Source organism: Zalophus californianus, chromosome 3, assembly GCF_009762305.2.
Source record: "Zalophus californianus isolate mZalCal1 chromosome 3, mZalCal1.pri.v2, whole genome shotgun sequence".
NCBI classification, from domain to species: Eukaryota; Metazoa; Chordata; class Mammalia; order Carnivora; family Otariidae; genus Zalophus; species Zalophus californianus.
This window is the reverse complement of record NC_045597.1, coordinates 133051030-133073075: the sequence shown is the minus strand read 5'-3', so window position 1 is coordinate 133073075 and position 22046 is coordinate 133051030. Positions and strand designations below refer to the sequence as shown.

The window sequence follows — 22046 nt, the reverse complement described above, 5'->3', positions numbered from 1 at the left end:
ATTATACACTATGACCAAGTGGGATTTATCCCTGGGATGTAAGGATGGTTCAATATATGCAAATCAGTAAATGTAATATGTCACATCAGTAAAATGAAAGATAAAATTGCATGATCAGGGGGCGCCTGGGTGGCTCAGTCATTAAGCGTCTGCCTACGGCTCAGGTCATGATCCCGGTTTCCTGGGATCGAGCCCCGCATCGGGCTCCCTGCTCCGTGGGGAGCCTGCTTTTCCCTCTCCCGCTCCCCCTGCTTGTGTTCCCTCTCTCACTGTGTCTCTCTCCATCAGATAAATAAATAAAATCTTAAAAAAAAATCACATGATCATCTCAATAGATGCAGAAAAAATATTTGACAAAATAAAACATACTTTCATGATAAAAACTCTTAACAGAGTGGGTATAAAAGAAACATACCTCGATATAATAAAGGCCATGTACAACATACACACAGCTAACATTATACTTAATGGAGAGAAATTGAAGGCATTTCCCCTAAGATCAAGAACAAGGCAAGGATGCCCTCTGTCACCACTCCTATTCAATATAGTACTGGAAGTCCTAGCTAGAGCAATTAAGCAAGACAAAGAAGTAAAAAGCATCAAATCAAAAAGGAAGAAATAAAAAAGTAGTTATTTGCTGATGGTATGATCCTATATATATAAAGAAAACCCCAAAGGATCAGTCCAGAGCTTTTGGAATTAATAATTTCCATAAAGTGGCAGGACACAACTACAGAAATCAGTTGCATTTCTTTTACACTGAATGATGAATCATCCAAAAAAGACATAAAACCATTCCATTCACAGTAGCATCAAAAAACAATAAAATATTTAGAAATAAATTTAACCAACAGTAGAGGATCTGTACAATGAAAACCACAAAACTTAGATGAAAGAAATTGAAGACACAAACAAATGGAAAAATATCCCATGTTCATGGACTGGAAGAATTAATATTGTTAAAATGGTCATACTACCCAAAGTCATTTACAAATTCAGTGCAATCCCCATCAAATTACCAAAGGCATTCCTCACAGAAATAGAAGAAACAATCCTAAAATTAGTATGGAACCATAAAAGACCCTGAATAGCCAAACCAATCCTGAGGAAACAGAACAAGGCGGGAGGTATCATACTTTCAGATTTAAAACTATACTACAAAGCCATAGTAATAAAAACAGTATGATATGGGTACAAAAATAGACACATCGTGGAACAGTGGCCAGAAGTAGTGGAAAATAGCCCAGAAATAGATCCCAGCATGTATAGTCAACTAATATTTGAGAGGAGATTCAAGAATAACCAATGGGAAAAGGATAGTCTCTTCAACAAATGGTGCTGGGAAAATTGGAGAAATACATGTAATACAATGGAATTGGACCCCTATTTCACATAAGTCACAAAAAAATTAACCAAAATAGATCAAAGACTTAAAAAACTGATACCTGATACCATAAAACTCCCAGAAGAAAATGTAAGGAAGAAGTTCATCAATACTGGTCTTGGCAATAATTTTTTGTGCATGATATCAAGCACAAACAACAACAACAATAACAATCAGCAAATGAGACTATATCAAATGCTTTTCTGCACAGCAAAAAAACAACAAAATGAGAAGACAACCTACAGGCTGGGAGAAGATATTTGCAAACTATATATTAGATAAGGGGGTCAATATCCAAAATACATAAAGAACTCAGTCTAGCTCAATAAAAACAACAACAACAAAAATCTAAATAAAAAGTCGACAGAAGAACCAAATAGACATTTTCTCAAATGGGACATCAAAATGACCTATAGATACATGAAAAGATGCTCAACATCAATAATCATTAGGTAAATGTAAATCAAAACTACAATGAGATATCACCTGATACCAGTCAGAATGGCTAATACCAAAAAGACAAGAAATAACAAATGTTGGTGAAAATGTGGAGAAAAGGGAACTCTGATGCACTATTGGTAGGAATGTAAATTGGTGCAGCTACTGTAGAAAATAGTATGAAGTTTCCTAAAAAAATTAAAAATAGAAATACCATATGATCCAGTAAATCCACTACTAATATTTGCCTAAAGAAAATGAAAACACTAATTTGAAAAGATAGATGCACCCCTATTTGTTGCAGCCTTATTTACAATAGCCAAATTAAGGAAACGGCCCAAGTGTCCATCAATAGATGAATGGATAAAGAAGATGTGATATATATATATATATATATATATATATACACACACACACACACAGTGGAATCATATTCAGCTATAAAAAGAATGACCTTGTGCAATTTCCAACAACATGGATAGAGCTAGAGAGTATACTGTTACGTGAAATAAGCGGGTCAGAGAAAGACAAGTACCATGTGATTCACTCATATGTGGAATTTAAGAAACAGATGAACAAAGGAAAAAAAGAGACTAAGTAAAAAATAGACTCTTAACTATAGAGAACAAATTGATGGTTACCAGAGATGGGTGGAGGGATGCATGAAATAAATGAAGGGGATTAAGAGTACATTTATTTAGATGAGCACTGAGTAATACACAAAATCGAATCACTTTATTGTACATATGAAACAAATACAACAGTGTATGTTAACTGTACTGGAATTAAAAAAATTCATCTTCCTCTGTTTCCTTTTTCTTTGGGTTCCTTTTTTTTTTTATCTCAACCCTTATTTTTCATGATGGAAGCTTTCTTCAAATTTCTTTGATCCTTGTTTAATATTAAGGGCAAGTCTATAAAAAGCTACCAAAAGGTCTGTCTGTATGTATGAGCCTCATCAGCTGGTGAACTTCAGCGGCCTTTCTGTTGGGGAGCTCCCAAACACTGATACTAGTAAATCTTTTTCTAGAGTTAGTCATTTGTTATTAGTAGAGGTCTCCATTCTCCTTGGTGTGGGGAGTAAGACGTGGTTAGGGTAGCTTGCTGTCTATGTTCTAGGAGAAGTACAGAGGACAGCGGGCCAAGGACCCTTCAGTTCACGAGTCACACAATCCCCCTGTATTCAGTTCTGTTCCATCCCAGTATTCCCGTGTGCACTGTGGTATCCTTGAGCCCACGGCACCTCTGCATCAGTTCCTTCAGAGAAGAAGATCTCTGATCTGTTAGAGAGGTAAATGGAGGGGAATGGCATAGATGCTCAGGATCTGAGAGGGACCTGGTGGTCTAATTGCTCTGGATACCAACTTTTAGCTAAGCCCCTTAGTTCCTCGCCCCTGCGTTTCTCCTGGTACCTCTGAGAGCCAATAGGCTGGGTCTTCTGTGTGTGTGTGTGTGTGTGTGTGTGTGTGTGTGTGTGTGTGTGTGTGTGTGTGTGCGCGCGCGCGCGCGCGCGCGCGCGCGTGCGCGCGCTGGGGGGGTTCTTCCCTCTGCTGGCACTGAGTTTGCAGCTTTCTCCCCCCACTACCCCTCCAATCACTTTGTTTTCTAAACCATGGAAATCTCTTTTCTGCTGTCCCTGGACTGTAATTTTAAGAGTTTGGATGGAAGAGGAGAAAACATGTGTGGTCGGTCTTCTACTTTGAACCAGAATGCATCTTTTCTGCGGACCAGAGTTAGGTCCCCAGAGCTTGGAGAACTCCAGTCAGTCTTAGTTCTCACCAAAAGGCAGTCTTGGGCCTCCGAGCCCCATGTAGGCTCAGTCTCCTACTGGCATCTCACAGGTCAGCTCCTTTCTGCTTTGTCAAACTGGAATGCTCATCATGCTTTTTGTCAATGTCAAGTCTATATATTGAACAAGTTACCTTTGAAAATATTCTATAGTCAGTGGTTAAACTTTCTATGCTTTGGTGAGGGAGGTATTACGTTGCTGTTTTCCAGGGAGAGGAAGAAGTGTCGGTGAGTACACGTATAGAAAATGAGTTGTCAGAAATCAGATTAAAGTCAAGATCAGCTGAATGAAGCTCTCAGGGAACTCACATATGCTCAAATCTCTCATTCTAAAAATTCAACCCACCTGCCCGTCCATGTGTCTCTCTAGTTACAGCTCTCCTCCTTTTCATGGTTGGACTACATGTTCCTGTTCTCACTTCTACGTTTGTACTTCTCACTTATTTCTCATTCCATCCCAGTTGGCCAACTATGTCACTTGAAACCCTTCTCATCTCAGTCACCTCCAGTCTCATTTCCTTCTCTTTCTTGGCCATTCTTTCTGGTGTTCTTTAACAGGTCTTTCCTTCTTTGCTTGTTTCCTAAACAACTGTGTTCTCTAATGTTCAACACTGGTTCTCTTCTTCTTCTTCATCTTCTGCATAACTTTGTGCCTTCCATGTCTTTGATTAACTATTTAGATAGTGATTTATAAATCAGTGTGGGGAGACTTATGATAGGGCATTTACTTAATGATTTTCCTCCTAACCTGGGGAATGAGGGAAAGATCAGGGAAGGCTCTATAAATCTCTTTCTAAGCTCTCTAAGGTTCCATCCCATAATGCCAACTGCCTTTTGGATATTTCACCATATATCCCACCACCACCTCAAAACCAGTAGGTCTAAGTGGGCATCTGTACCCCATTTTTCACAGACCTCCTGCCTTAGCATAGAGCATGACCACTCTCCCTTCCCCTCTTATTCCCCCATTCCTCCCAGGATCTGGTGGTTTAAATATGAACTTCTCCCTTTCTTTTAGCCTCTATCATTAACTCATTAACCTCTGAAATGTAGAGTTCTCAGTCTGTCTCCCTCTCACGTAATAGAGCAACGTAATACCTCCCTCACCAAAGCATAGAAAGTTTAACCAACGACTATAGAATATTTTAAAAGGTAACTTGCTCAGTATAGACTTGACATTGACAAAAAGCATGACGAAAGCCTTTGCTTTCCTATTAGCACCCAATTCAGCACACTTCCTTTGGGAAACTTTTCCTCACCTCCACCTTGCCATATGATTCATTTGGACTCTGTGTTTCATATCATTCTGTGTGTACCTCTATCATAACACCCATTACTCTTTGATTTTTGCCCCTTGGCCTAATTGCCTCCTCTCCTCTCTCTCACTTCATTATAAATCCCTTGAAGGCAGTTTCCACACTTCTTTCAAGATGCTTCACTTTTCTAGGACTCAGTTTCCTCATCTGCAAAATAGGGATACTAATAATACTTTTTTTTTAAAAGATTTTATTTATTTACTTGAGAGAGAGAGAGTGAGAGCACATAAGCAGAGGGAACTGCAGGCAGTTAGAAGCGAGCTCCCCACCGAGCAAGGAGTCCGATGCGGGACTTGATCCCAGAATCCTGGGATCATGACCTCAGCCGAAGGCAGGTGCTTAACTGACTGAGCCACCCAGGTGCCCCCTAATAATACGTTGATTGAACTATTGTAAGGGTTGATGAATCCATGTAAAATTCTTGGACCAGTTCCTGGCTCATAATTAGTGTTCAATATAAGCTATTATTATTAATACTATTAGCAATATTATGTTTCCTAAGTTTCTAGTATGGTACCTAGCACAGAGAGGACTTTGTTTTTATAATTCACTAAGTAGATGAATGGAAAAAGCACTAAGATTGGTTTTCCTACTTCAAAAAAAGTGTTATCTTTCACCGTGGCTCAGATTTTCTTTAGTAAAAAATAGGAAATAGAGAGGAAAAGACATAAAAATTTCACAAAGAGGAACGAGATCTTTTTTTTCTCCTGTACCCAGCTCTGATTTTCTTTTGGTATCTTCACTGGTCTTTTTAAAATGTGGCAACGTTGAGGTTTTTGAAAGGCTGTTGATGAGAAGGTTGGGTCATCACACCTCAGAGATTCCCCCCGCCCCCGCCATTCGTACCTCGTGGTGTCAGCTTACCAAAGCTGTCTGTGGGTGGTGTTTGTGAATATGTGAACTCAGGTATCTTCTCTTAAGATGTTCTGCAATAAGAATTTCTTTCTTTCTTTTTTTTTTTTCTTTTTCTGGAAGGTTGAACGAGGGAGTAAATGTAGGGCATACCACTTCTGGTTCTGTTTATCAGAATCATATCTGTTCTTTGAGATCCAAACTTTTGGGAATGGATAGATTCTAGGTTTATCTCATGTTGTTGCTTGGCAGTTTAGTTTTTTTTTTTTAAAGAATTCCATATGGGTTACTGAAATATTCTGTAACTCTGACACAATTTAAATATGCAGTAGTAGGAAAATGTATGTCATAAAATATGCTTAGTTTAAACCTTGTCCATTTTTCAACTTACAGGAAGAGAAATTCTGACTGCCAACAGGGTGGAAAGTGTTGAAAGTTTGACTTTTGACTGGATTTCAAAGAATCTCTATTGGACAGATGCTTCTTACAGGAGTATCAGTGTCATGAGGCTAGCTGATAAATTGAGACGTGCAATAATCCAGAATTTAAATAACCCACGATCAATCGTAGTTCATCCTATTGCTGGGTAAGTGTGTTCATATTTTCTGAAGAGCTTGCAACTGTATGTCTTTTAAAGTTATGGAAAAGTGATGCCACAGTTATTTGGCAAGTTCAGCAAATGTAAGATTGAACTATATAAATTGAAATAACCTTAAATTTTATCCCTTTAGCATAAGCTTAAGTAATCACTTTATCTCCTTAGTTTCAGCTTTCCCAGTCTTCACTAAAGTGTGGGTTTTTTTCACTGAAGTGTGGGTTTTTTTCCACAATTGAAGAGGACCAACAATGTGATACAGATTCAGTAGAGGAGGATTGAATGTACAGTGGAATTATCAGGAAAGGCTCAAATTCTTTCCTTGCTTTAATGTATTGATATAAAGCTTAGCAAAACTTGCTTAATCATTCAGTAGTTTTCAGAATAAAAAGTCTTTCAGACTACAGACTGAGTTTCATGTTTAATCACTCCATGATTGGTAGTGTCAGACAAGAAAGAACAGTTTATACTATTCTTTTTAGGTTCTTACCTTTCTAATTTAAATATGGTTAGTAGCTAATATGTTTGTTTGGAACAAGTCTGAGCTGGGTAGTTGTACTTGAGTGGAATAAAAAAAAAAAAAGAAAATGAGTGGGACTTCACTGAAGCCTAATTAATGGAGGGCACCTAGTAAGCACTTTACATAATCTTGTCTAACTCAAAAGCTGGTTTGTGAGCCAGGTGGATAGACTACCTGTTAAGCAACAGTTAGGATTCAAATTCCAGGCCTACTTGACTACAAAGCCTTTGTGTCAAAGAACTCTGTATGAGGCCTCTAGAATGCTTATTTTGTATTTAAATTTTCTCCCTGTGAAATAATGTAAGAAACATTTAAAAACTGGTGGTACTATTAATAAGAAATTTTATTGCCCTGTAGAGAGTTGATTTTCTAATGAATTTATCTTAAACTAAATCTTTGGCATTTGGTTTTGAAAAAGCTGTTAAATTCCTTTCCTACTGACTCCTTCATTTAAAAGAATATTAAGTCACATTTCAGAAAGTTAGTTTTGGAAAAGACTAATTTTAGTTCTAAGGCTCACATGAAAGAGAATTTTTTTCCCCCTAGATTTTTCTTTTTGTCACTCCTCAATAAAAAAACATGCCTTGGGTAGAGATTGTACAAGAGGTATGTTGATTTGGGTGCATTCTTCATCAGAGATGAAATGCTTTCCTGCAAATTGATAATTCCTTGTGGAAGATGACTAAACAGTTATCTAGTGTGTCCTAGATGTTTAATCTAGGAGAGGAAAGAGAGATTAAAATCTGTTTTCTTGCTCATAGTGTATCATTTCATTTGAACAACTTCGGAGTATTTAAAATGTAACCCAGGGGTGCCTGGCTGGCTCAGTTGGTGGAGTGTGTGACTCAGTGTCGGGATTGTAGTTTCAAGCCCCATGTTGGGTATAAGGATTGCTTAAAAAATAGAATCATAAAACATAACCCGAATTTTGTCTTTTTAAAGAACCTACTTGGTGACAACAGTTTTAGGTCCTAGGTCTAGCACAGTGGTTCTCTCCTCTGGATGCTCCTTTTAATGCCTTTTGTATTTGTGACTTTGGTTATATGTTGATAACCAAACTTTTAATTAAGAGATCAAAAAAATAAGAGTTAGATCAGTTGTATACTCAATCTGAATCTGCTTATTAAGGAGATTTTACTTTTTCCGTGTAAGCCTGATAGCATATGCAGAAAATGAAATTAGTTGTAGCAAGTCTCTGGAAAATCTGAGTTTGTGCTAAATCTCTCCAAGTCATGTATATTGTTCCACTGTTAACATGGTTGATTTATTACCTCTTTTTTTTTTTTTAAGGTACATATTCTTCACTGATTGGTTCCGTCCTGCTAAAATTATGAGAGCGTGGTGTGATGGATCTAACCTTTTGCCAATAGTAAACACTACTCTTGGATGGCCCAATGGGTTGGCCATTGATTGGGGGTGAGTAGGAATCATCCCAAAGTACTGAGTTCCCACTTACTGTGAAATAATTATGAAGCAATGTGATGGAGTAAGGAAACAGGTATTACTTGCACTCAGATATTTTTACATCATTGATTGGTGCTGGGAGAAGGCTATAGAATGATACAAGGACACAAACAACACAAACATAGTTGCCAAATTCTGCTGGGATGAAAACTAATGCATTCATGAATATTCTGAGGAAATCGATAGAGGAGGCAGAAGGATAGGACCTTTGGAAGGTCAGTATAGAGGAGGCAAGACCCACATCCCATTAGAAGTAGGATAGGGATTTGATGAAGTTCAGGTCATGTATAATTTTCATAGAGGGCATCTTGAGGATAGGAAATCTTTGGTTTCAGTTAATCAACAAATGCATATTTGCGTACATATATATGTATTTGCATACACACACACACACACTGGGAGAATTTTGAAGTATAAGACAGAATTCTCAGGAAGTTAATGATATATCTAGGAATATAGGAAAAGGTAACAGGGTAAAAAAGCTTACAGACATGAAATGCCAAAGTAGTTTATAGGAGAGACGAAAGAAATGTATTTAGCCTTTTAAACATGGCTTTCTTAACTTGTGGACTTAACCAGGAGAAAAATAAAATACCTAGGGCGCCTGGGTGGCTCAGTTGGTTAAGTGACTGCCTTCGGCTCAGGTCATGATCCTGGAGTCCCGGGATCGAGTCCCTCATCGGGCTCCCTGCTCAGCGGGGAGTCTGCTTCTCCCTCTAACCCTCCCCGCTCTCATGTACTCTCTCTCTCTCTCTCATTCTCACTCTCTCAAAATAAATAAATAAATCTTTAAAAAAAAAAAGAAAAAGAAAATACCTAACTTGAAGACAACAACATTTTAAGTTTTCTTTTTCTTTAAAGATTTTATTTATTTATTACAGAGAGAGAGAGAATGAGCAGGGGGGAGGGGCAGTGGGAGAGGGAGAAGCAGACTCCCCACTGAGCAGGGAGACCCACGTGGGGCTCGATCCCAGGACCCTGGGATCATGACCTGAGCCAAAGGCAGATGCTTAACCAACTGAGCCACTCAGGTGCCCCCATTTTAAGTTTTCTGAGATAAATAATTAAAACTCACTTATGAAAGTACTGTATCTTTGGGGGGCATAAAACTATTACATTTTTAATGGGTATAATTTAATTTTTAAAGAACTTTGTTTAATAAATGTTAACAATAATGTTTCAACTGAACATGCCATTTATGAATGCCCTCAGTGTAAAGGGTGCATTACTAGCTTCTGCATAACACATAACTAAGTATTTTATCATTTTAGTGCTTTACGGTTGTACTGGGTAGATGCCTTTTTTGATAAAATCGAGCACAGCACCTTTGATGGTTTAGACAGAAGAAACCTGGGCCATATACAGCAGATGACTCATCCATTTGGACTTACTGTCTTTGAAGGTATGCTTTGAAGCAGTGGAAGTGTGTGTTGTTTTTATACTCTGCAAATTGTTAACAGTAGACTCATCCTCATTTGACAATCTCACACTTACAGAAAAGTTGGTTACTTTAGAGTACAAAAAATGAAAATGGTGCTATTATATGTATAGACAAAACATTTGTTTTTTTTGACTGAACATTTCACTTTTAGAGTGTATTTTTTCTTTTAGATGCTTTTAGATAATAATTGACAACTTATATAGGTATAGCATTTTGTAGATTGCATGTATTATAACGTTGAACTTCCCAAGTGCTCTATTACATAAATATCCCGCAAGGAAATAATAAACTACTGCTTTCATAATTTTCAGGAATAAACCAGCAAGAGCGTTTGTGGTAACTTGTAGTGTTTTGTTTTTCTCTGTAAGAATGTCCTCAGAATCCTTGTGGAAAAATTATTACAAATATTTATCAACTGCGTAGTCACTGAATGGCTCTGAAGCTTTTTAGACACATGTTGGGTAACTGACATCGTTGTTATATACAAATGTTAGAATATGGCTTGTGAAAAATAGCAAGATATACTTGTTTCTTTATCAAACTTTCCAACAATTTACTGCTGCTAGTAAAGATTGCTGGGGGCATGGAATTCTGGGAAACTACAGCCTTAGGGATCTCACACTGATGTATCAGTTTCCCTCTTGAGTGGAGGCGTGGTGGTGTGGGTTGGGAATAATAATGTAGCTTGGCACTTGTGAAACAGGTGGTTTGTCTAGTCTTGAAAATAAGGTTTCTGTGAATGATTGTATAGCTTGTGCATTGCACAAAAGTGCCAGGCCAAAAGGGTGAGGAGAGACTAAAATCTACCCTGGTTCTCTTTGACAAACCATAATTAGTCCAGTTAGAGAAATGCCATTTTGTGATCCACCAAAGGCCCTCCCCAGATGCTAGTTGTGTCCCTGGTTGAAACTTCTACTCTGAATAATCAGCCAGGTGCTTTAAAAGACTAGACACTGACTGTAAATCAAAGACTTTCTCCCACTCATATAGTGTGGAATGAATAGCTAGTAAATATATTGCAAGTTCCATCCTGCTGTCTATCTGTGCAGGAGTGCATGGTATTTAAAAATACTTTAAAAATGCTCTTGAAAGAGTAAGATTTTTGATGAGATGAGTCAATTATAAATACTCATCCCTTCCACTTTATGCCTTCCCATTTATTCACTCTCTTTTCATTAATGATGTCAGACAGCCGTTTGCTGTTACATCGGAACATTGTAAGAATGTTAAATTTTCTCTGCTGTTGATGAAATGCTTTGGGATTGAACAAAAATGCAGTTTCAATACCTTTTGGTTTTATCAGTATGAAAAAAATTTTAGTGCATACTTCCGAAAACAACACAATGTTCCCTAAATAATAATAGTAGTAGTAATAATAATAATAATAACAAGTTTCTCTCAACACTGCCCTCATTGTGAATTTCTTATGGAAAAATCTTTGATTGCACAACACCATAGAAATCATCATTATTTTTAGTGAAAGGCTAGATCTGCTTGACTATCTGCACCACATAGGAGTGAAAGGTTTATTGAACTTCTTATCTATTTAAGTATAGTAAGATACCTTCATGAGTGGTGGGACTCAGTCTAGATAAGATTTAGTAAGTCAGTGACTGATTAGTCATTGATTAGGCCACAGATAAGGAAAACTGGTCTAATGATAAAATTTGTGGCATTTTAGGCATTTTTTGGTTAGCTGGTTACTTTAACAAAGTATTGTTAAAGAGAAAAATCCACTGATTCTATTAAAAATGTATACGTTCACTTCCCTGCTTTGGTAGCTAGTGTAAAGTGAACAAGACTAGATTTTTGAAGTTCAGAATCTTGTGATGCCTCTGTCTTACTATTTTGAACTTCATGGAATATGACTATAACTGTAGGGGTAGACATACTTCTGTGAATAATTTTATTGATCTCCAGAGCTACAGCAAAAGTGCCTTTTTGCACTAGATCTGTACTTTTCCTTCTCAACAGCTTCCTAGTAAAGTTGAGTGTAAAAAAAAAAAATTAGTGTCTTTAGTTAAGACGGGTTATATAGAATGTTTGATCTGAAAGGGAGCTTAGAGATTTAGTCTATTTCCTTAATTTTACCAAAAAAAAAAAGAACCCTCACACAGTTAAGTATTTGCCTGTAAGCACTCAGAAGTTTAGTGCTTTAGCTGGGCTAAGAACTCAGTCACATGAGGTACATCTAATGTTCTATCGAATAATCCAAAATTTCATTTTTACCTATGGAAGTCCAAACCTAATGGCTATTAAATGCCATTGCAATACTCCATACACGCCTGCCTGAACCGGAACCCTGGTATCATTAAATATATCGCCTTTGCCTTGTAAAGGGTCATTCCTAGAGAGTAAGAAGTCACAGAAAATGATTACAGAAACATATTACAGATATTTATGGGAAAATCTTCTCACATTTGAAAGAAGTGTTACAAGCCTATTGCATTTTCCAAAATGATTTATAAGTGAGTTGTGATGAAAATACCAATCACTGGTGTTTCTTCTTAGACCATGTGTTTTTTACTGACTGGAGACTGGGTGCTATCGTTCGAGTCAGGAAAACGGATGGTGGAGACATGAGGGTTATCCGAAGTGGTATCACTAATATAATGCATGTGAAGTCATATGATGCTAACACTCAGATTGGTGAGATTTCCACAATCTTTCATATGTTTGTATTTATTTAACATGATGGCTTCTTTTCTCTTTAGTACTTAATGATTTAGTATAGCTCCTGATATACATTCCTGTCACCCAGATAGTTAAATAACATAAGACTTAAAATCTCTGTTCAATTCTGTTAACCCTAAAAGTATTTTTGGGAAAAACACATTTTAAGGACTTTTTCTGTGTTTACACTGAATGTTATATTTGGCATGTTGATTTCCAGAAAGAAGCTACTTTGTAGTGTTGGGTCTGAATGTTGTTCTTTTCCTATTTGTTTTCCTTCAACTGATCAACCCAGCAGAAATGACCATAACTCACCTCGGGCATTGCTTTTTCAGGTTCTAACTACTGTAATCGACCCACACATCCAAATGGTGATTGCAGCCACTTTTGCTTCCCAGTGCCAAATTTCCAGCGGGTGTGTGGTTGCCCATATGGAATGAGTTTGACTTCTAATCACTTGACATGCCAGGAAGACCCGTCCCGTGAACCACCCATGGAGCAGTGTGGCTCCTTTTCCTTTCCCTGTAGCAATGGCAGATGTGTGCCCAGTAACTACCACTGTGATGGAGTAGATGACTGTCATGATAACAGTGATGAGCTCCTATGTGGCCAATTCAGTAAGTAACTTACACACAGAAGATACTTTCTGAGATGAGTAGAACAGAGAGAGGTGGGCCCTTTTTTTTTTTTTTTTAAAGGTTGGGTTACCTCTTTGGGAAAAAATCTTTTAGAATTTCAGCTTTTTAATATGTACCCCAAGGCTTTAGGAAGCTAGATAATAAATATCCTTAATAGATAATGTTTACCAATGATTTCTACTATTGATCTGGACTATATTCACTAACAGTATTTTTTCTCTGACATTGGCTATTTGGATCACCAATACAGTCATGACATCTTGGCAAGAACCTCAAAAAATCATATCAAAATAAATAGGTTTATATAATCTTTAGTATCTGAGAGAATAGTATTTCAGAATAGGTACTTGGAATAATTGCATTTGAAAATCCATGTGCTGTATTCCCTTTCCCCCACTTTGGAGTAAAATAGGGGTGAAATGGTGGTCTTGACATTTATATTTTTCTTTCAATGGTAATCCAGTCTATAAAGTCTGGGGCCTAATGAATGCTATTGCAGAAAACAAAAGCATTCCATTAAAATAAAAAAAAATAGGTAAAGAACAATTGAAATCTTAAGAAATCTCTACCAAGGTGAGATCAATAGTAATAATAACCTGTCTTTTTGGAGAGAAAGAAGAGGGTCAGTTTTGAAAATAAAAGTGCCCACTTGTACTTTTCTGAAATTTCTAAAATTTTCTCTTTGGTCTATTATCTTTCTGTTTCTAAAAGTACAAAATTTTACCCAAATATTTTATCAATTTGCATTTTTCAAATGGCACATTTTCAAGGTTTCTCTAAACTAAGTGTGAAATTGTGATTAGAGGAACTAGCTTAGAAGTAAGGGATGGGCCTCAGATCATACCAACGAGAGATTGAATATGGGGCAGATTCCTAAATCTCTCAAAGCCTCAGTTTCCTCATCTGTAAAATGCAGATAATTCTACATACTTCACAGCATTCTTGTGAGGATTAAGAGAGAAAAAAAATATATGAAGCATTTAGAAAAATGCCTGGTATATGATAATTGCTAAAGAAATGTCCACTAGTGATGATGATGATGATGAGAATGACTTGCACATTTCTTCTTTTTTTTATTAAGTTCAGTTAGCCAACATACTCTTCTTATTTTGTACATTGCTCCCATTGAAAAAGAAGAACTGGGCCTTTACAAGGTGAGAACTCATTTAACAGGCTGTAAAAACAAATGTCTTTGTGACCAGTTTGTTTTCGTTGTAGATAATTCCTGTGCACCTTCAGCATTCACCTGTGGCCACGGAGAGTGCATCCCTGCACACTGGAGGTGTGACAAGCAGTACGACTGTGTGGATGGCAGTGATGAGCAGAACTGTCCCTCCCAAGCACCCACTTCCTGCCCTGCTTCCTTCTTCACCTGTGATAATCATCTGTGTATTCCAAGGAGCTGGCTCTGCGACACAGATAACGATTGTGCGGATGGATCTGATGAAAAGAACTGCCGTAAGTTTGGAACAGATTTCTCGTGGTTGGTCAGCCTAGTGAATAGATTTGAACAATCAGTAGGCCTCTCACACTTTAAGGCTCACACAATTTTTATTGTATCGTAGTCACATCTGTTCCGTCTGTCAATTGCCATATCCATAGGCTATAAGAGCAAAGACACAAGAAGCATAGACTCCTCCTGAGCACTGAGTTAGTTCTATGGATGCAAAACAAGGACTGTCTCTGATGTCTAACATCCAGACACAAACTGGGGAAAAAATTCCTCCACTGACTTTTCATATATTTAAGGCAAATTTGTTTTTTTTCTAAATCATATAAATGATCCAGACATTTGGCTACTGGTTTTTCTTTTCGTTTCATAGAAGCAAAAAGGGGATAAAATACAGAGGCATGGAAATCTGTTAGTACTGTCTGCCTGCTTTTCATCTTGCTAGTTCTGATTTCTTTTAGGTTATTGTTTGGTTTTGTGTCTGTAATAATGGTTTAGGGTGGAGTTCCCTGGATGAAGGCCTAGTCCTGTTTGCATGAATAGGCAAGTCACTTTCCTCTGTAGCATTTGGACTTTAAGATCTCTTCTAGCTTTCACATTCTGTAAGTCTATATTTAATACAGCTTCATGTTGTGGATGGTGCAGCCAGCACATCTGACTCTAAAGGCTATGTCTCTTCAGCAAGGTGGGACCCTGGTTTCTAGAATTAATTGTTCTGCTTAGACTTTGGATTAAATGCAGTTTTGATCTGTCTGTATACTGTTGCTGCTAGGCATATGAGTCATGCCGACCATGGTGTCTAGTTGGGCTCCATTGCTTAGCTTTACAGTCACAGACTTCAATAATAATCATGAGGTGTAGTCCAGTCCAAGTTCATGATGCTCACTATGAAAGCATAGTCTATTTTTCAAAGTGTAGTCGCAGATTCTGACTCTCACCTATAATGTTTTTAGTCCTCTTTCCAAAAACTGTCCTGGTTTTGTGTGCTCTTGCTGGGCTGACTTTGGCACTGTGGCCGATTGGAAGGAATTTTGAACACACGTACAAATGAGATGACTTGTGTATCTCCTTAGCGTTTTGCAATTTGGCTCTGGTACACACTGAACAAGAAATAAACTGTTACTTGGTTTTGTTTTTGAATGACATTAGAACTTACAGAGACATGCCTACCTAGTCAGTTTCGTTGTCCTGATCATCGATGTATTGACCTATCTTTTGTCTGTGATGGGGACAAGGACTGTGTTGATGGATCTGATGAAGCTGGTTGTGGTAAGTAGATTGCTTTATTTTTATTCATGATGTTTAAAAATAATCTCAGTGTTTAGTGGTTTTCTTCTTGAGCTAATTTCTAATGCTTTTTTTTTTCATTCTCAGTAATTAATTGCACTGCTTCTCAATTCAAATGTACCAGTGAGGGTCGGTGTATTAGTAACATATATCATTGTGATGGGGTTTTTGACTGCAGTGATCACTCTGATGAGATAGACTGTTGTAAGTACCATATATCTGCATGTTTCATTTTTCTTAAAAGATTTTATTCCTTTTGGGGTGGGGGAGAGAGAGAGTACGAGCAAGGGGAATGGCAGAGGGAGAGGGAGAGAGAGAATCTCAGGCCGACTCCATGCTGAGGGCGGACCCCGGCACAGGGGCTGAGGTCTCAGGACCCTGAGATCTTGACCTGAGCTGAAATCAAGAGTTGAACGCTTAAACAACTGCACCACCCAGGTGCCCCTGCATGTTTCAGTTTTACCAGCATTGATATTACTGTAGGTTTTCTCTAATTCGGATAAACTTTGGAGGGAAGACAGCCTGAATTACAAACTATTATCAAAGGAATGCGGTATTGAACATACAGTAAAGTTGACTAGGTATTTCCAAATAATGACTTCTAATTTGTGAATCCAGTGGTTGTATAAATGGACACTTTCCAATGGTCCCTTAGGTAGGTTAAATATTCTTAGATATTTTTGTTCTTACTATTAATTTTTCCTAGGATATCCCAGATTAGTGGGTTTCAAGTTTTTGAGGCTTCTTATACATAAAGATGTCTTAATGGTTTCTTTTAAATCTCAATAGAGAGATCAAATCATGGTACAGATATGGTGTGAAGTGGTATTTGATATTGACTTGAATGAATTCACTTAAGCTATTATTTGTTGAATATCTGCTAAGATGTTCCTTAAAGTAAGAAAAATTATATAACCTAAGAGATAACTGAAGCAAAGTACACAGTTATAAGGGCCTTAGAAATGGTACAGATAAAATTCATTTGAGGTTCACAGAAAAGAAATTCCTTCTAGTCATAGGATTCAAGGAGCACTTATGGAATATAAATCTGATGGATCTATAATCTCCATGGGCTGGAGAACTATGGTGGATGGTATCTCTTTTTGCTCACTTTTTGTGTTCCGTGGATTTTGGACTTTAAAAGATTGTCAGTAAGGGGATCATTTGTTAGAATAATGGTGTTTTGGATCATAAAAAGTAGGTTTTTATTAATTTTCCTCCCCAATCAGAAAAAAAGTATTTAAATCTATGGATAAAAAGAAAAGTCGAATAAAATGCTTAATACTTTATAGATGTTTACAACACCCAGAGATTCTTAATCATTGATTTTCCTGGTTTATGTTGAAAGTATGGATTCTTCTGTGATAATTTGTGGTTAAACTGCCAATTGCCACTGACTTGCTGTTGCCTTACAAGGCCCCTGGGAGGAAGCTTGGGTTTACCCCTGTGAGATAGGGAAGCAACTCTTATCTATCCAGGATTGCTTAATGAATAGTGGAAAGTTTACAAAGAAGTAAGGATTTACTGTCACCTTTTGTTTACTTAATGTGTGCTGGTTTCATTGGGCGTAGGTTGCTTGAGGGAAAATTAATAACACCCAAATATATGATATTAAACACATGAATTCAAAGTAACAAATTAATGGCTGTTTAAGCTCTATTGAAATGCACTGGTGATTATTTAATAAAGAGGCAGATAAATTTGATTTAACCCGTAATTGAATGAACATTAAAAACATAGGAAACAGAATTTTCTTTTGACCCAGGGACTTGTTGGACACATATAAAGATTTTTCTTTACCACATGTCTGAGAACCCTATGTTGTTTTAGATTTTAATATTAAATTTGTCATAGTCATTCTCTTAAATGTACCCTTGATCCAAAATCATTTCCTGTGAATCTAGGAATTACATAAGAAGGATTATGAATTGCATTCACAAGCCCATCTCCCCCATGCATTTCTCTTAGCAACAAGGCCTCCCGGTATGTGCCACCCAGATGAATTTCAGTGCCAAGCAGATGGTGTCTGCATCCCGAAGAGCTGGGAGTGTGATGGGCATCAAGACTGCATCTTTGGATCTGATGAGCACCATGGCTGTGCCCCCAGGACCTGCCCTCCATCTCATTTCCTGTGTGAAAATGGAAACTGCATCCTCAGAGATTGGCTCTGTGATGGGGACAATGACTGCAGGGATCTGAGTGATGAGAAGGACTGCCCCACTCAGGCCTTTCACTGTCCCAGTTGGCAATGGCATTGCCCTGGCCATAGCATCTGTGTGAATCTGAGTGCAGTGTGTGATGGCATCTTTGACTGCCCCAATGGGACAGATGAATCCCCACTTTGCAGTAAGTTTCTTGACCACAGTTTAATGGCCATAAATTCGTTCTGAGCATACAGTGGCCTGCTGTGCATCACCATTGTCTCAGTCACCATGTAGCTTTAAGGAAGGGATTTTGGGTCCTCTATGAGTTCGAATCTGTGTAGGGCTAAGCATCCTGGAATTCAAATAAATCACCACTGGATGATACTTCTCATTAAATCCTTTGCACTTGGTTCTGTGTTTTTACTTATTTTTTAGAAAAATGAGACTAAATGAGGCCATTAGATTGTCAAATTAAAATTTTTTTGGACTGTGGTCCTAAGGTTTTCTAACTTCAGTATTTTCTAATTTCAATCAGAACTTGCCACAAAACAAATGAAGTCCGGGGATTTGTGTTTGCTGTGATTAAAATCCTGTGATTGGCATGTAATCCTAATTACTGTCCTTTCTTTCTTTCCTCTTTAATCAATGCTCACTCTCAGATGAACCCCAGCCAGGTATGATTGCAAAATATTTTAGATTCTTACGATTTTAAATGGGTTATGTTTGTGCTGAAAATATTCTAATCATTTTGACTTACTTCCCTCTCTGGAGCATGTTTCATATCATGACTCTGAAAAATAAGTTAGACTGTACATGGCACCAGAGGGCATTTGCATCCCAGGCATAAGAACCGACTTTGGGTGGCTTCAGGCATTGCTGTTTTGGCCCTAAAAGAAGGAATGGTGGCATGCTGGTGGATCTGTGCCCTCTAGTGTTCCAGTTGCCTTTCCCTTTCCATTTATTCACTTTCATAGATCTTCCAGCACTTGCTGTTGAATGTCAAAGTCTTGTCTTCCATTTCTCTATAGGTAGAAGAATGTCAGGAAGCAAGTGGGAAGTCATTTAGGTCTCTTTGCATGCTTTATCAATGACACTTGTATTTCTTGATGCCAGCAATATCTCCCCAAGTTTCTCTCACTGCACTAAATGGAGTTATAATAGAGGGTTATAGTGAAGAAAGCGGTTTCAGTCCAGTGATTGCGAAGGACAGTAAGTCCTTAAGCAAATCAGAGCAGACACTGACAAGCCTATGGAGCTCATCCAAGTGAATGCTGCTCTTAGTTCTTACCTGGGTATTACATTGAAGGTAGCATCAGAATGTATGACAAATATTACAATAGAGTGAACCAAAAAAGCAAAGATTCCTGACTTTTCCCCTTTGTGATTCTCTTTCTTTATTCTAGACCAGGATAACTGCTTAGATTCCAATGGTGGTTGTACTCACCAGTGTGTTCAGGGGCCCTTTGGGGCTCAATGCCTGTGTCCATCAGGATACCTGCTTGCCAATGATTCTAAGACCTGTGAAGACATAGATGAATGTAATGTCCCAGGCTTTTGTAGCCAGCATTGTTTCAATACGAGAGGTTCTTTCCGGTGCTGGTGTGATGACGAATACACGTTAGACACTGACAGAAGGACTTGCAAAGTTACAGGTAATGACTGAACTTGAAAGTGAACTAACTCCAGCCAGTATAACAGCACACTCCAGAGTTTAAGATCAAATGTTGCATGCAGGCATTTGACAACGTTGGAGTCAAATGGACTTGAATCCTGGATGGGTTATGTAACCTCCTTAAACCTCAGTTTATTATGAGGATTAAATAAGTGAATACTCATAAAGATCTTGACATATTTTGGAAAATAGAGGTTTAAGGATAAATAGATGATTTTCTATTTAAAATAATAGCAATGGTTTTTGTATTATTTAAAAGTGATTTCTGTATCACTTTTAAGCATCTTTATGTAATGCTTAATTGACTCAATTCAACCAACATTAATTCAGTTTCATAATGTGAAGATGATTATACTATGTATTAAGATATTGATTTGACTGCTTCAAATGTGACCAAATAAAGATGGGTAACACAAAATAGACAGTTCCTTTCTTTTTCAAGTAGGAATGTAGATGGTAGACAGTCCGGGGGATAAAGTTGAGGGTGAAGGCTATGTGCCATGGTAAAACGTGGCGTCATTTATTACTAAAAAGGAAATGGAGAGGGGGTATTGAGAGGTAAATTAAAAGTCTCTGCCACAGCTGCAAAATAAAAATATTTAAGAATTAATTCCCATTATTAGGAAGCCTACAATCTAGGAAGGAAGATAAGCAATATTCAAAAGTAGGTACAAAAATAACAAATAGTAACTGGAAAAATGCAAGTATAGTTCGCTCCAGATTGATAGTGAGACAAACATTGGAGTATAATTCCAGGAACAAAGCTATTTTGGCAAAAGCTTAGGTTAATAAATACTCATGAAAATCAGCTAACTATTAAGATGAAATAAATAAATTCTTTTTATAGGGACTTTTGTTTGTTTTCCCTAGTACTATAGTTTGGAGTTAAATCTTTCTTCTGTTATCAAAAGTATTGCATCAAGGGGCGGCTGGGTGGCTCAGTTATTAAGCGTCTGCCTTCAGCTTAGGTCATGGTCCCAGGGTCCTGAGATCGAGCCCCACATCAGGCTCCCTGCTCAGTGGTGAGCATGCTTCTCTCTCCCCCACTCCCCCTGCTTGTGTTCCCTCTCTCACTGTGTCTCTCTCTATCAAATAAATAAATAAAATCTTCTTTAAAAAAAAGTATTGCATCAAATATTTAAAAGATGTTTTAATTGTGGTTTCTCCCACGTTCATTGACATTTTTGTATTTTCTTCTTGGACAGGATCTGAAAGTCTGTTGCTACTTGTGGCAAGTCAGAACCAGATTGTTGCTGACAATATCACCTCCCAGGTTCACAATATCTATTCAATTGTCCGGAATGGTTCTCACATTGTAGCTCTTGATTTTGATTCAGTCAGCGGTCGTGTCTTTTGGTCTGATGGAAGTCAGGGTAAAATCTGGAGTGCATTTCAAAATGGAACAGACAGAAGAGTAGTAAGTACATTTCTGCTGATCTTTGGCCTGACTAGTCCCCCTGTCTTGGGTCTAAAACTCTTATTCACCAGTGAGAGCAGGTCCTACCTCATCCTGGGTAGCTCTCATATTCCCCTCTGAGCCACATTGCACCCAAGAGGCCTGGAAGTTCGTAACTCCCAATACATGGGGTGTTTTAGATAAGAATTTGGCCTCTGAAGGCAGATCCGTGATTCTGAATTCCAGGTCACACGATGCCGAGACTTCACAATTTTCTTTTTCCTAGTGGATGAGAGCAGAGGAAAATACAGGGGAGTTAGGGGTTGTTTTTCCTTAGCTTTAATCTAGTTAGGTTTCTCAGTCCATCTCCCACAGTTTCAGTTTCTTGACCCTTAGTGGTTATGTTTCCTCTGCCCCTAGGACTTTATTTTATAATTGTTGGCATTTAATCATTTAATCAGATAGTATTTTGGCATGTGAACATTATAAAGTTTCATAGGGTTGCCAATTTAGTGAATGGATGGAGCTTTTGTTTAAATGCAAAAACGTTAAACAGTAGAGGTATCCTAGAGTATTCATTTCTACAAAATGCAGTATATTTTTCCTGGAAAGCCGTACTGTTGATTTGGTGGTTAGCTACACGGAAGACGAAATTTTCTCATCCTCACAAGCAATCATAGGACAGGTTTAGTTGTCTTATTCTAGATTTTCATATAATTTCAGTGTTTGCATTTATTGTCTTTAGAATTCACTTTTTATTTACTTTTGTCTTTAGATACTTAACAGTGGTGTCACTATGACTGAAAGTATTGTGGTAGATTGGGTAGGTCGCAATCTTTACTGGACAGACTATGCCCTGGAAACAATTGAAGTATCTAAACTGGATGGTAGCCACAGGACTGTGCTGATTAGTAAGAATGTATCAAATCCAAGGGGACTAGCATTAGATCCCAGAAATAGGTAAGACTTTTTTTTTAATGATACTCTT

At 37.7% G+C, this 22046-nt stretch overlaps 1 protein-coding gene across 4 annotated transcripts in view; it reads left to right on the top strand.

The window, feature by feature from the left end:
* LRP2 (LDL receptor related protein 2) overlaps positions 1 to 22046 on the top strand; it is a 196825-nt gene that overhangs the window by 77797 nt on the left and 96982 nt on the right. For all 4 annotated transcript variants that reach the window (XM_027589417.1, XM_027589418.1, XM_027589415.1 and 1 more), the window contains exons 17-28: positions 6172 to 6364; positions 8184 to 8309; positions 9629 to 9759; positions 12310 to 12447; positions 12807 to 13088; positions 14328 to 14567; positions 15709 to 15828; positions 15934 to 16050; positions 17815 to 18192; positions 19394 to 19642; positions 20868 to 21079; positions 21834 to 22018. In XM_027589417.1, the coding sequence (XP_027445218.1) occupies positions 6172 to 6364; positions 8184 to 8309; positions 9629 to 9759; positions 12310 to 12447; positions 12807 to 13088; positions 14328 to 14567; positions 15709 to 15828; positions 15934 to 16050; positions 17815 to 18192; positions 19394 to 19642; positions 20868 to 21079; positions 21834 to 22018 (2371 nt within the window). The remainder of the gene's footprint in view (positions 1 to 6171; positions 6365 to 8183; positions 8310 to 9628; positions 9760 to 12309; positions 12448 to 12806; positions 13089 to 14327; positions 14568 to 15708; positions 15829 to 15933; positions 16051 to 17814; positions 18193 to 19393; positions 19643 to 20867; positions 21080 to 21833; positions 22019 to 22046) is intronic.